This window comes from Oncorhynchus tshawytscha, linkage group LG08 (assembly GCF_018296145.1).
Source record: "Oncorhynchus tshawytscha isolate Ot180627B linkage group LG08, Otsh_v2.0, whole genome shotgun sequence".
Lineage (NCBI taxonomy): Eukaryota > Metazoa > Chordata > Actinopteri > Salmoniformes > Salmonidae > Oncorhynchus > Oncorhynchus tshawytscha.
In genome coordinates, this window is record NC_056436.1 from 79,460,223 (window position 1) to 79,474,139 (window position 13,917).

A 13,917-nucleotide genomic window follows, 5' to 3' on the forward strand; every position below is an offset into this window, starting at 1 on the left:
GTCTAACTGGCAGCAGTGACGTCAGAGGTCTAACTGGCAGCAGTGACGTCAGAGGTCTAACTGGCAGCAGTGATGTCAGAGGTCTAACTGGCAGCAGTGATGTCAGAGGTCTAACTGGCAGCAGTGATGTCAGAGGTCTAACTGGCAGCAGTGACGTCAGAGGTCTAACTGGCAGCAGTGATGTCAGAGGTCTAACTGGCAGCAGTGATGTCAGAGGTCTAACTGGCAGCAGTGTAATCAGTCTATCGTTCAGACAACCAATGCCCTGTTAGATGGCTTGATTACATGGTGTCCCTCTATTTGCAGTGTGTCAACATCCAGCTTCACCAAGAGGCCTTCAGAGAGCTACAAGAAAATGTGAGTAAACCTTATGCAATTCTTATGAGTAAACTCAGTGAACGTGCTTGAGTGTGTGACGCTGTGTGTGGTAAAGGATTAACAGAGAGATAACTGTAGTGACTTAAGGGGATGTGTTTGATAAGTGTTTGTGTGTATGTGTTCTTCCCTCCAGAGCTCCTCACACAGTGCGTCCCACCTCAAACCTCCCAGTTCAAACTGAGGACCAGCTTTCCCCAGAGGAGAAGGAGAAACGGTAAGACACACATAATGTATCCCAAATGGCACCCTGTTCTCTTTATAGAGATGTACTTTTGACCAGGGCCCTGTACTGTTTTGGGCCCTATATAGGGAACAGAGTGCCATTTCAGATGCTGTCTACAAAACTCTTATTTTACCTCAGAAAATAGACGTTGAGGAAAACAAGTCTCATCTCTTTCTTTACCCCTCTCTCTTTACTTCCTGCGTCTCTCTCTCTCTCTCTCTCACTTTCTCTCTCTGTCTCTCTCTGTGTCTCTCCATCTGTCCATCAGGGAGGAAGCAGCCATGGATGTGCTCAGGACTTCTTCAGCCCGACAACGCTCCTATGTCCTCTCAGCTGCCAAGAAATACGAGTATGTGATTGGCTATATATCCATCTCCCTCTCCCTCTCTCTCTCTCCTCTATTTCGGTCTCTATCTTTTTCTCTCGTTATCTGTCTCTCTCCATCTCTCTATTCCCCTGTTTGTATCTTATCTCCTGTTCTCCTGACAGTTCTACAGAGAAACCACTAGAAACCTCCCTGACCCCAGATGTTTCATCTTTTGTGGCTAAAAGGTAACTGATGCCTCTCAATGGACTGTCCTGTTTTGTTCCTCATGGAAAATGATGATGATACTCTGAAATGAAAGGCTTGACGGGAGATGTTTAGTTTTTCTGTCTTGTTGTTTCTTGTGTGTCTAAAGGGTGGTGATCACAGACAATGACGACTCTGTCTTCACTGAGACTCCCTCTGTCCCCAAAGAACCAGCTGCTCCATCTGTGAAAGACGTCTCTCCTGTCTCTGTGAAAGACGTCTCTCCTGTCTCTGTGAAAGACGTCTCTCCTGTCTCTGTGAAAGATGTCTCTCCTGTCTCTGTGAAAGATGTCTCTCCTGTCTCTGTGAAAGACGTCTCTCCTGTCTCTGTGAAAGATGTCTCTCCTGTCTCCCTGAAAGACGTCTCTCCTGTATCTGTGAAAGATGTCTCTTCTGTCTCTGTGAAAGCTGTCTCTCCTGTCTCTGTGAAAGATGTCTCTCCTGTCTCCCTGAAAGACGTCTCTCCTGTATCTGTGAAAGATGTCTCTTCTGTCTCTGTGAAAGCTGTCTCTCCTGTCTCTGTGAAAGATGTCTCTCCTGTCTCTCTGAAAACGGTCTCTCCTGTCTCTCTGAAAACTGTCTCTCCTGTCTCTCTGAAAGACGTCTCTCCTGTCTCTGTGAAAGATGTCTCTCCTGTCTCTGTGAAAGCTGTCTCTCCTGTCCCTGTGAAAGACATCTCTCCTGTCTCCTTGAAAGATGTCTCTCCTGTCTCTGTGAAAGCTGTCTCTCCTGTCCCTGTGAAAGACATCTCTCCTGTCTCCTTGAAAGCTGTCTCTCCTGTCTCTGTGAAAGCTGTCTCTCCTGTCTCTGTGAAAGCTGTCTCTCCTGTCTCTGTGAAAGATGTCTCTCCTGTTTCTGTGAAAGTTGTCTCTCCTGTCTCTGTGAAAGACTTCTCTCCTATATCTGTGAAAGACGTCCTCCTTCCAGCCCCCGTCATAGTTGACACCCCAGCAGTGATTGGCCCTTATGAGGGCATGAAGCCAGGGTGTACCAAAATGGCTACTCCACTTCCTGAGTTGAAAGTTGAGGTGATGAAAAAACTGTCCCCAGAGAGTGGTGTCCAGTTGAACGACGTCCCCCCAGTCCCCTCTGTATTAGTGTCCCCTGTCCCATATAACCCAGTGAAGAAGAATCCTGCCCCAGTGGACACACTGACAGCCCTGTCTGACACACTCATCTCCTTCGACACAGGTTCATCCAGGTACAGTATTGATTCATTAATGTATCTATTCATTTGAATTACAATGATCAGATATGTTGCACCACAGTGTGTGTAGTGTTGAGACCAGAGCCATGTATTTACATTATGGGTAGGCTATACACGGCTCTAGGTGAGAGTAGGCCCACAGTCTGCAGAGCCAGAGGACAGGTAGGAAACATCAGAGAGAGAGACTTCCTCATTCACGTCATCGTGGGCGATATAAAAATGAAAACAAAATGTTTTTCAAATGAAAACGAGTGTTTTTTAATTGGACACATTTGGGTTAGTCCCTCCCTGTTTAGTCCCTTTTTTCCCCCCATTTGGTTTCTAGTGAGTACACCCCTGGGGACAGCTGTCATTGTGTACTTCTACACTGAGTGTACAAAATATTAGGAACACCCTTCTAATATTGAGTGGGGCATGGACTCTACAAGGTGTCAAAATGGTTCCACAGGAAAGCTGGCCCATATTGATTCCAATGCTTCCCACAGTTGTGCCAAGTTGACTGGATCCTTTGGGTGGTGGACCATTCTTTTTATTTATACATTGTGGGTTTTTTTTATAAATAAAAATGTTTAGGGGTATATCAGCTTTATTATTGCAGATAGATTGTAGCTTCCATCAATGTAATTGTCTGCATCATTTCCAATTCCTTATATATATTTCTTGTAAATATATACAGCACCAGTCAAAAGTTTGGACACAGCTATTCATTCAAGGGTTTTTCTTTATTTTCACTATTTTCTACATTGTAGAATAATGTGTGTGTGCGTCTCATTGTAGAAAACTATGAAATAACACATATGGAATCATGTAGTAAGCAAAAAAGTGTTAAACAAATATTTGATATTCTTCAAAGTAGCCACCCTTTGCTTTGATGACAGCTTTGCATTGGCATTCTCTCAACCAGCTTCACCTGGAGTGCTTTTCTAACAGTCTTGAAGAAGTTCCCACATATGCTGAGCACTTGTTGGCTGCTTTTCCTTCTCTCTGCGGTCCAACTCATCTCAAACCATCTCAATTGGGTTGAGGTCGGGGGATTGTGGAGGCCAGGTCCTTCTTGGTCAAATAGCCCTTACACAGCATGGAGGTGTGTTGGGTCATTGTCCTGTTGAAAAACAAATGATAATCCCACTAAACACAAACCAGATGGGAGGTGTATCGCTACAGAATACTGTGGTAGCCATGCTGGTTATTATGTGTGCCTTGAATTCTAAATAAATCACTGACAGTGTCACCAGCAAAGCACCATCACACTTCCTCCTCCATGCTTCACGGTGGGAACCACACATGCAGAGATCATCCGTTCACCTGCTCTGCGTCTCACAAAGACATGACGGTTAGAACCAAAATTCTCACATTTGGACTCGTCAGACCAAAGGACAGATTTCCGTCGGTGTAATGTCCAATGCTCGTATTTGTTGGCCCAAGCAAGTCTCTTCTTCTTATTGGTGTCCTTTAGTAGTGGTTTCTTTGCAGCAATTCGACCATGAAGTCCTGATTCACGCAGTCAACTCTGAACAGTTGCTGTTGAGATGTGTCTGTTACTTGAACTATGTGACGAGTCCCTTACTTTTTCCTCCTTCCACTTGCCTCTTCCATTTTTGCGGTAATGCTGCAATTATTTGGTTGTAATTTTGGGTTGAGTGGAACATTCTTGATATACACAGGAAACAGAAAACCCAACTGCGTTGCAGTTCTTGACACAAACCGGTGCACCTGGCACCTACTACTATACCCCGTTCAAAGGCACTTAAATCTTTTGTCTTGCCCATTCACCCTCTGAATGCCACACACACATTCCATGTCTCAATTAAAAAGCAGGTGTTGTTAATGTTTGGTAAACTCCATCCTGCTGGGGATGTACCTACACTAGAGCCAATAGAGGAAGTGATCAGTCAACTTTCACACAGGATGAAATGTGATCTTACACAGGTCTTAAGAGAGAGAGAAAAGAGAGAGAGAGGTCGGGAGAAGAGAGAGAGAAAAGAGAGAGAGAGGTCGGGAGAAGAGAGAGAGAGAAAAGAGAGAGAGAGAGAGGGAGAAGAGAGAGAGAGAAAGAGAGAGAGAGGTCGGGAGAAGAGAGAGAGAGAGAGAGAGGTCGGGAGAAGAGAGAGAGAGAAAGAGAGAGAGAGGTCGGGAGAAGAGAGAGAGAGAGAGAGGTCGGGAGAAGAGAGAGAGAAAAGAGAGAGAGAGGTCGGGAGGAGAAGAGAGAGAGAGAAAGAGAGAGGTCGGGAGAAGAGAGAGAGAAAGAGAGAGAGAGGTCGGGAGAAGAGAGAGAGAGAAAGAGAGAGAGAGGTCGGGAGAAGAGAGAGAGAAAAGAGAGAGAGAGGTCGGGAGAAGAGAGAGAGAAAAGAGAGAGAGAGGTCGGGAGAAGAGAGAGAGAGAAAGAGAGAGAGAGGTCGGGAGAAGAGAGAGAGAAAAGAGAGAGAGAGGTCGGGAGAAGAGAGAGAGAGAAAGAGAGAGAGAGGTCGGGAGAAGAGAGAGAGAGAAAGAGAGAGAGAGGTCGGGAGAAGAGAGAGAGAGAAAAGAGAGAGAGAGGTCGGGAGAAGAGAGAGAGAGAAAGAGAGAGAGAGGTCGGGAGAAGAGAGAGAGAAAAGAGAGAGAGAGGTCGGGAGAAGAGAGAGAGAGAAAAGAGAGAGAGAGGTCGGGAGAAGAGAGAGAGAGAAAGAGAGAGAGAGGTCGGGAGAGAGAGAGAGAGAGAGAGGTCGGGGAGAAGAGAGAGAGAAAAGAGAGAGAGAGGTCGGGAGAAGAGAGAGAGAGAAAGAGAGAGGTCGGGAGAAGAGAGAGAGAAAGAGAGAGAGAGGTCGGGAGAAGAGAGAGAGAGAAAGAGAGAGAGAGGTCGGGAGAAGAGAGAGAGAAAAGAGAGAGAGAGGTCAGGAGAAGAGAGAGAGCGAAAGAGAGAGAGAGGTCGGGAGAAGAGAGAGAGAGAAAGAGAGAGAGAGGTCGGGAGAAGAGAGAGAGAGAAAAGAGAGAGAGAGGTCGGGAGAAGAGAGAGAGAGAAAGAGAGAGAGAGGTCGGGAGAAGAGAGAGAGAAAAGAGAGAGAGAGGTCGGGAGAAGAGAGAGAGAGAAAAGAGAGAGAGAGGTCGGGAGAAGAGAGAGAGAGAAAGAGAGAGAGAGGTCGGGAGAAGAGAGAGAGAGAGAGAGGTCGGGAGAAGAGAGAGAGAAAAGAGAGAGAGAGGTCGGGAGAGAGAGAGAGAGAAAGAGAGAGGTCGGGAGAAGAGAGAGAGAAAGAGAGAGAGAGGTCGGGAGAAGAGAGAGAGAGAAAGAGAGAGAGAGGTCGGGAGAAGAGAGAGAGAAAAGAGAGAGAGAGGTCGGGAGAAGAGAGAGAGAAAAGAGAGAGAGAGGTCAGGAGAAGAGAGAGAGAGAAAGAGAGAGAGAGGTCGGGAGAAGAGAGAGAGAAAAGAGAGAGAGAGGTCGGGAGAAGAGAGAGAGAAAGAGAGAGAGGTCGGGAGAGAGAGAGAGAGAGAAAGAGAGAGAGAGGTCGGGAGAAGAGAGAGAGAGAAAGAGAGAGAGAGGTCGGGAGAAGAGAGAGAGAGAAAGAGAGAGAGAGGTCGGGAGAAGAGAGAGAGAGAGAGAAAGAGAGAGAGAGGTCGGGAGAAGAGAGAGAGAGAGAGAGAGAGAGAGAGAGAGAGAGAGAGAAAAGAGAGAGAGAGGTCGGGAGAAGAGAGAGAGAGAAAGAGAGAGAGAGGTCGGGAGAAGAGAGAGAGAAAAGAGAGAGAGAGGTCGGGAGAAGAGAGAGAGAAAGAAAGAGAGAGGTCGGGAGAAGAGAGAGAGAGAGAAAGAGAGAGAGAGGTCGGGAGAGAGAGAGAGAGAAAGAGAGAGAGAGGTCGGGAGAAGAGAGAGAGAGAAAGAGAGAGAGAGGTCGGGAGAGAGAGAGAGAGAGAGAGAAAAGAGAGAGAGAGGTCGGGAGAAGAGAGAGAGAGAGAGAGAGAGAGAGAGAGAGAGAGAGAGAGAGAGAGAGAGAGGTCGGGAGAAGAGAGAGAGAGAAAGAGAGAGAGAGGTCGGGAGAAGAGAGAGAGAGAAAGAGAGAGAGAGGTCGGGAGAAGAGAGAGAGAAAAGAGAGAGAGAGGTCGGGAGAAGAGAGAGAGAAAAGAGAGAGAGAGGTCGGGAGAAGAGAGAGAGAGAAAGAGAGAGAGAGGTCGGGAGAAGAGAGAGAGAGAAAGAGAGAGAGAGGTCGGGAGAAGAGAGAGAGAGAAAGAGAGAGAGAGGTCGGGAGAAGAGAGAGAGAGAAAGAGAGAGAGAGGTCGGGAGAAGAGAGAGAGAGGTCGGGAGAAGAGAGAGAGAAAAGAGAGAGAGAGGTCGGGAGAAGAGAGAGAGAGAAAGAGAGAGAGAGGTCGGGAGAAGAGAGAGAGAGAAAGAGAGAGAGAGGTCGGGAGAAGAGAGAGAGAAAAGAGAGAGAGAGGTCGGGAGAAGAGAGAGAGAGAAAGAGAGAGAGAGAGAAAGAGAGAGAGAGGTCGGGAGAAGAGAGAGAGAGAAAGAGAGAGAGAGGTCGGGAGAAGAGAGAGAGAGAAAGAGAGAGAGAGGTCGGGAGAAGAGAGAGAGAAAAGAGAGAGAGAGGTCGGGAGAAGAGAGAGAGAGAAAGAGAGAGAGAGGTCTGGAGAAGAGAGAGAGAGAAAGAGAGAGAGAGGTCGGGAGAAGAGAGAGAGAAAGAGAGAGAGAGGTCGGGAGAAGAGAGAGAGAGAAAGAGAGAGAGAGGTCGGGAGAAGAGAGAGAGAAAGAGAGAGAGAGGTCGGGAGAAGAGAGAGAGAAAGAGAGAGAGAGGTCGGGAGAAGAGAGAGAGAAAGAGAGAGAGGTCGGGAGAAGAGAGAGAGAGAAAGAGAGAGAGAGAGAAAGAGAGAGAGAGAGAAAGAGAGAGAGAGAGAGAGAAAGAAAGAGAGAGAGAGAAAGAGAGAGAGAGAGAAAGAGAGAGAGAGGTCGGGAGAAGAGAGAGAGAGAAAGAGGGAGAGAGGTCGGGAGAAGAGAGAGAGAGAGAAAGAGAGAGAGAGAGGTCGGGAGAAGAGAGAGAGAGAAAGAGAGAGAGAGGTCGGGAGAAGAGAGAGAGAGAAAGAGAGAGAGAGGTCGGGAGAAGAGAGAGAGGTCGGGAGAAGAGAGAGAGAGAGAGGTCGGGAGAAGAGAGAGAGAAAGAGAGAGAGAGGTCGGGAGAAGAGAGAGAGAGAAAGAGAGAGAGAGAGAGAGGGAGAAGAGAGAGAGAGAAAGAGAGAGAGAGGTCGGGAGAAGAGAGAGAGAGGTTGGGAGAAGAGAGAGAGAAAAGAGAGAGAGAGGTCGGGAGAAGAGAGAGAGAGAAAGAGAGAGAGAGGTCGGGAGAAGAGAGAGAGAGAGAAAGAGAGAGAGAGGTCGGGAGAAGAGAGAGAGAAAAGAGAGAGAGAGGTTGGGAGAAGAGAGAGAGAGGTCGGGAGAAGAGAGAGAGAGAAAGAGAGAGAGAGGTCGGGAGAAGAGAGAGAGAGAAAGAGAAAGAGAGGTCGGGAGAAGAGAGAGAGAGAAAGAGAAAGAGAGAGGCCAGTTGATGCTATAATAGTTTGTTAGATGTAAACCGTTGTGCTCTTCTATTCAAGTCCTCCCTGTCTTGTCTACAGAGTGCATGGTGAGCCGATCCCTCAGCTCATGACTGATGATCTCCTCTCTCTCACTAACGGGTTCGTTCAAAATAGTTTATTACTTTTGAAATTAAGTTATTTAATACAATGTATCCACACAGCCACATGGTGGTACTAGAAGCATTTTAATGCTATTTTCTCACCTCCTCTCTCCTCTCTCCTCTTGTCCTGTCCTCCCCTCCTCTCCCCTCCCCTCTTCTCTCTTCCTGTCCTGTCCTCTCTTCTCCTCCTCTTCTCTCTTCCTGTCCTCTCTTCGCTCCCCTCTTCTCTCTTCCTGTCCTGTCCTCTCTCCTCTTGTCCTGTCCTCTCTCCTCTTGTCCTGTCCTGTCCTCCCCTCCTCTCCCCTCCCCTCTTCTCTCTTCCTGTCCTCTCTTCTCCTCCTCTTCTCTATTCCTGTCCTCTCTTCTCCTCCTCTTCTCTCTTCCTGTCCTGTCCTCTCTTTGCTCCCCTCTCCTCCTCTCTTCTCCTCTGTGTAGTCTAGAACAGGAGTTGGTAAAGCCCATCCCTCCCATCCCAGGATCTTGGAGTCAGGAGCTTCTCTATGGATCAGACAGGTAGTTAGAGAGGAGACCCCTTATATCAGACACTCATTCTTTCCTCCATACACCACAGTGCACGTGTGTGTGTGTCTCTCTTTCTCTCTCTCAATTTCAATTCATGGGGCTTTATTGGCATGGGAAACATGTCAACATTGCCAAGGCAAGTGAAATAGATAAACAAAAGTGAAATAAACAATACAAAAAAAATACAGTAAACATTACACTCACAAAAGTTCCAAAAGTATAAAGACATTTCAAATGTCATATTATGTGTAAATAGTTAAATTACAAATGGGAAAATAAATAAACATAAATACGGGTTGTATTTACAACGATGTTTGTTCTTCACTGGTTGCCCTTTTCTTGTGGCAGCAGGTCACAAATCTTGCTGCTGTGATGTCACACTGTGGTATTTCACCCAGTAGATATGGGAGTTGATCAAAATTGGGTTTGTTTTCAAATTCTTTGTGGGACTGTGTAATCTGAGGGAAATATGTGTCTCTAGTATGATCATACATTGGGCAGGAGGTTAGGAAGTGCAGCTCAGTTTCCACCTCATTTTGTCTTCTCTTGAGAGCCAGGTCTGCCTACGGGGCCCTTGTCAATAGCAAGGCCATGCTCACTGAGTCTGTACATAGTCAACGCTTTCCTTAAGTTTGGGTCAGTCACAGTTCACTCACTCACTCACTCACTCACTCACTCACTCACCACCACCACTCACCACCACTCACCACTCACTCACTCACTCACCACTCACCACCACTCACACCACCACCACTCACTCACTCACCACTCACTCACTCACCACCACCACCACCACCACTCACCACTCACCACCCACCCACCCACCCACCCACCCACCCACCCACCCACCCACCCACCCACCCACCCACCCACCCACCCACCCACCCACCCACCCACCCACCCACCCACCCACCCACCCACCCACCCACCCACCCACCCACCCACCCTGTTTCATGTGTAATGCTGTGTCTGTGGTTCTGATGGACCAGTGGTTAGGGAGTCATTTACTGACCAACTGTGTCTGTGGTTCTGATGGACCAGCAGTTAGGGTCTGATGGACCAGCATTGTGTTACTGACTGTACGTTTGTTTATTCCATGTGTAACTCTGTGTTGTTGTTTTTGTCACACTGCTTTGCTTTATCTTGGCCAGGTCGCAGTTGTAAATTAAAACTTGTTCTACACTGGCCTACCTGGTTAAATAAAAGGTTAAATAAAAAATTAAATAAATAAGGGGCATTTTACTCAGCAACTGTGTCTCTGGTTGTCTCTCCCTCAGGCTCAGTTATGCCGAGTCCGAAGAGGAGGAGCCGAGAGACGAGAAGCCAGAGGACACACACAGGTACGTCCCACATTGACCTACTCCCTAGTCCCTAGCCCCTTAGTCCCTAGACCCTTAGTCCCTAGCCCCTTAGTCCCTAGCCTCTCTCCCTACCCTCTAACCTCTCCCCCTATCATCTCCCCTATCTCTACCCTCTACCCTCCTATCATCTCTACCCTCTAACCTCTTCCCTCTCCCTCTAACCTCTCACCCTATCATCTAATTTTTAACCTCTACCTTCTAGCCTCTCCCCTTCTATCCTCTCCCCTATCTCTACCCTCTACCCTCTACCCTCCTATCATCTCTACCCTCTAACCTCTTCCCTCTCCCTCTAACCTCCCCCTATCATCTAATTTTTAACCTCTCCCCTTCTATCCTCTCCCCTATCTCTACCCTCTACCCTCTCCATCTACCCTCATATCATCTCTACCCTCTAACTTCTTCCCTCTCCCTCTAACCTCCCCCTATCTCTCTACCCTCTAACCTCTCCCCTCAAACCTCTCCCTCTACTCTCTAACCTCTCCCCTATAACCTCTCCCCCTATCCTCTAACCTTTCCACTATCATCTCCCTCTATCCTCTACCCTTTCCCCTCTCCCCCTCCTATCCTCTCCCTATCCATTACCCTCTCCCCTATCCTCTCCACTCTCCCCCTATTCTCTCCCACTTCTAGGATATGTAGTATGACACACACACACACACACACACACACACACACACACACACGGTCTGATAACACAACAGTTGTCTTTCCTAATGCCTAATGTTTTTCAAGTCTACTACTACAAATACTAAATCTACTACTACTACGACCTGCCACTACTAAATCTACTACTACTACGACTTGCCACTACTCAATCTACTACTACTACGACCTGCCACTACTAAATCTACTACTACTACGACCTGCCACTACTAAATCTACAACTACCTGTCACTACTAAATCTACTACTACTACGACCTGCCACTACTAAATCTACTACTACTACGACGTGCCACTACTAAATCTACAACTACCTGTCACTACTAAATCTACTACTACTACGACCTGCCACTACTAAATCTACTACTACCTACCACTACTAAATCTACTACTACCTACCATTACTACTAAATCTACTACTACTACCACAACTAAATCTACTACTACTACCTACCACAACTAAATCTACTATTACGACTACCTACCACAACTAAATATACTACTAAAAAATCTACTACTACTACCTGCCACTTCTAAATCTACTAGTACTGCTAAATCTACTAGTACTACTACTACATGCCACTACTAAATCTACTAGTACTACTATTACCTGCCACTACTAAATCTACGAGTACCTGCCACTACTAAATCTACTAGTACTACTAAATCTACTAGTACCTGCCACTACTAAATCTACTAGTACTACTAAATCTACTAGTACTACTACTACCTACCATTACTAAGTCTACAACTACTACTACTAAATCGACTAGTACTAAATCTACTATAACCTGCCACTACTAAATCTACTAGTACTACTACTACCTGCCACTACTAAATCTACTACTATTTACTACTACTACTACCACTAACTGTCACTACTAAATCTACCATCCCTTTCAATACTAAATCTACTACTAATAACTACGACCTGTCACTACTAAATCTACTACTACTACTAAATGTACGACTACCTACCACTACTAAATCTACTACTACTAAATCTACTACCTACCACTACTAAATCTACTACTACTAAATCTACTACCTGCCACTACTAAATCTACTACTACTAAATCTACTACTACTAAATATACTACTACCTACCACTAGTAAATCTACTAGTACCTACCACTCTACTACCTGCCACTACTAAATCTACTACTACTACTAAATCTACTACTACCCACCACTACTACTGCCACTAGTAAATCTACTACTACCGACCACTACTACCTGCCACTACTAAATCTACTACTACTACTTCATCTACTGCAACTAAATATACTACTACTACCACAACTAAATCTACTACCACCTACCACAACTAAATATACTACTACTACCACCTACCACAACTACATCTACTACAACTACCTGCCACAACTAAATCTACTACTATTACCACCTACCACAACTAAATCTACTACTACTACCACCTACAGCAACTAAATATACTACTACTACCACAACTAAATCTACTACCACCTACCACAACTAAATATACTACTACTACTACCTACCATAACTACATCTACTACAACTACCTGCCACAACTAAATCTACTACTACTACCACCTACCACAACTAAATCTACTACAACTACCTGCGACAACTAAATCTACTACTATTACCACCTACCACAACTAAATATACTACTACTACCACCTACAGCAACTAAATATACTACTACTACCACAACTAAATCTACTACCACCTACCACAACTAAATATACTACTACTACCACCTACCACAACTACATCTACTACAACTACCTGCCACAACTAAATCTACTACTATTACCACCTACCACAACTAAATCTACTACTACTACCACCTACAGCAACTAAATATACTACTACTACCACAACTAAATCTACTACTACTACCACCTACCACAACTAAATATACTACTACTACCACCTACCACAACTAAATATACTACTATTACCACCTACCACAACTAAATATACTACTACTACCACCTACCACAACTAAATATACTACTACTACCACCTACCACAACTACATCTACTACAACTACCACCTACAGCAACTAAATATACTACTACTACTACCTACCATAACTACATCTACTACCACCTACCACAACTAAATATACTACTACTACCACCTACCACAACTAAATATACTACTACTACCACCTACCACAACTACATCTACTACAACTACCACCTACAGCAACTAAATATACTACTACTACTACTACCACAACTACATCTACTACCACCTACCACAACTAAATATACTACTACTACCACAACTACATCTACTACAACTACCACCTACAGCAACTAAATATACTACTACTACTACTACCACAACTAAATCTACTACCACCTACAGCAACTAAATATACTACAACTACCTGCCACTACTAAATGTATTACTATTGTACTTCAATGTGCTTCATTCTAACAGTACCATATAATTATATTATTTCAACAGAGATATTGACAGTCCAACCCCTAGTACTGACTCCAGGTGAGATATACTGTACCTGTCTACTGAGAGAACACCTCTTAGATATACTGTACCTGTCTACTGAGAGAGAGAACACCTGTTAGATATACTGTACCAGTCTACTGAGAGAGAGAACACCTGTTAGATATACTGTACCTGTCTACTGAGAGAGAGAACACCTGTTAGATATACTGTACCTGTCTACTGAGAGAGAACACCTGTTAGATATACTGTACCTGTCTACTGAGAGAGACCACCTGTTAGATATACTGTACCTGTCTACTGAGAGAGAACACCTGTTAGATATACTGTACCTGTCTACTGAGAGAGAACACCTGTTAGATATACTGTACCTGTCTACTGAGAGAGACCACCTGTTAGATATACTGTACCTGTCTACTGAGAGAGAGAACACCTGTTAGATATACTGTACCTGTCTACTGAGAGAGAGAACACCTGTTAGATATACTGTACCTGTCTACTGAGAGAGAGAACACCTGTTAGATATACTGTACCTGTCTACTGAGAGAGAGAGAGAGAACACCTGTTAGATATACTGTACCTGTCTACTGAGAGAGAGAACACCTGTTAGATATACTGTACCTGTCTACTGAGAGAGAGAACACCTGTTAGATATACTGTACCTGTCTACTGAGAGAGAGAGAGAGAACACCTGTTAGATATACTGTACCTGTCTACTGAGAGAGAGAACACCTGTTAGATATACTGTACCTGTCTACTGAGAGAGAGAACACCTGTTAGATATACTGTACCTGTCTACTGAGAGAGACCACCTGTTAGATATACTGTACCTGTCTACTGAGAGAGAACACCTGTTAGATATACTGTACCTGTCTACTGAGAGAGAACACCTGT

At 45.3% G+C, this 13,917-nt stretch overlaps 1 protein-coding gene across 4 annotated transcripts in view; it reads left to right on the forward strand.

Moving 5' to 3' along the window:
• The first annotated feature begins 1,932 nt into the window (after positions 1-1,932).
• LOC112255893 (zinc finger protein 185) overlaps positions 1,933-13,917 on the forward strand; it is a 45,196-nt gene continuing 33,211 nt past the window's right edge. Inside the window, exons 1-5 of one of the 4 annotated variants that reach the window (XM_042326030.1) lie at positions 1,934-2,373; positions 7,951-8,010; positions 8,448-8,525; positions 9,812-9,874; positions 13,027-13,062. In XM_042326030.1, coding sequence (XP_042181964.1) covers positions 2,147-2,373; positions 7,951-8,010; positions 8,448-8,525; positions 9,812-9,874; positions 13,027-13,062 — 464 coding nt within the window. In that variant the 5' untranslated portion in view covers positions 1,934-2,146. Of the gene's footprint in view, positions 2,374-7,950; positions 8,011-8,447; positions 8,526-9,811; positions 9,875-13,026; positions 13,063-13,917 lie in introns of all 4 variants that reach the window. The other 3 variants (XM_042326031.1, XM_042326032.1, XM_042326033.1) reach the window with 3 other exon arrangements.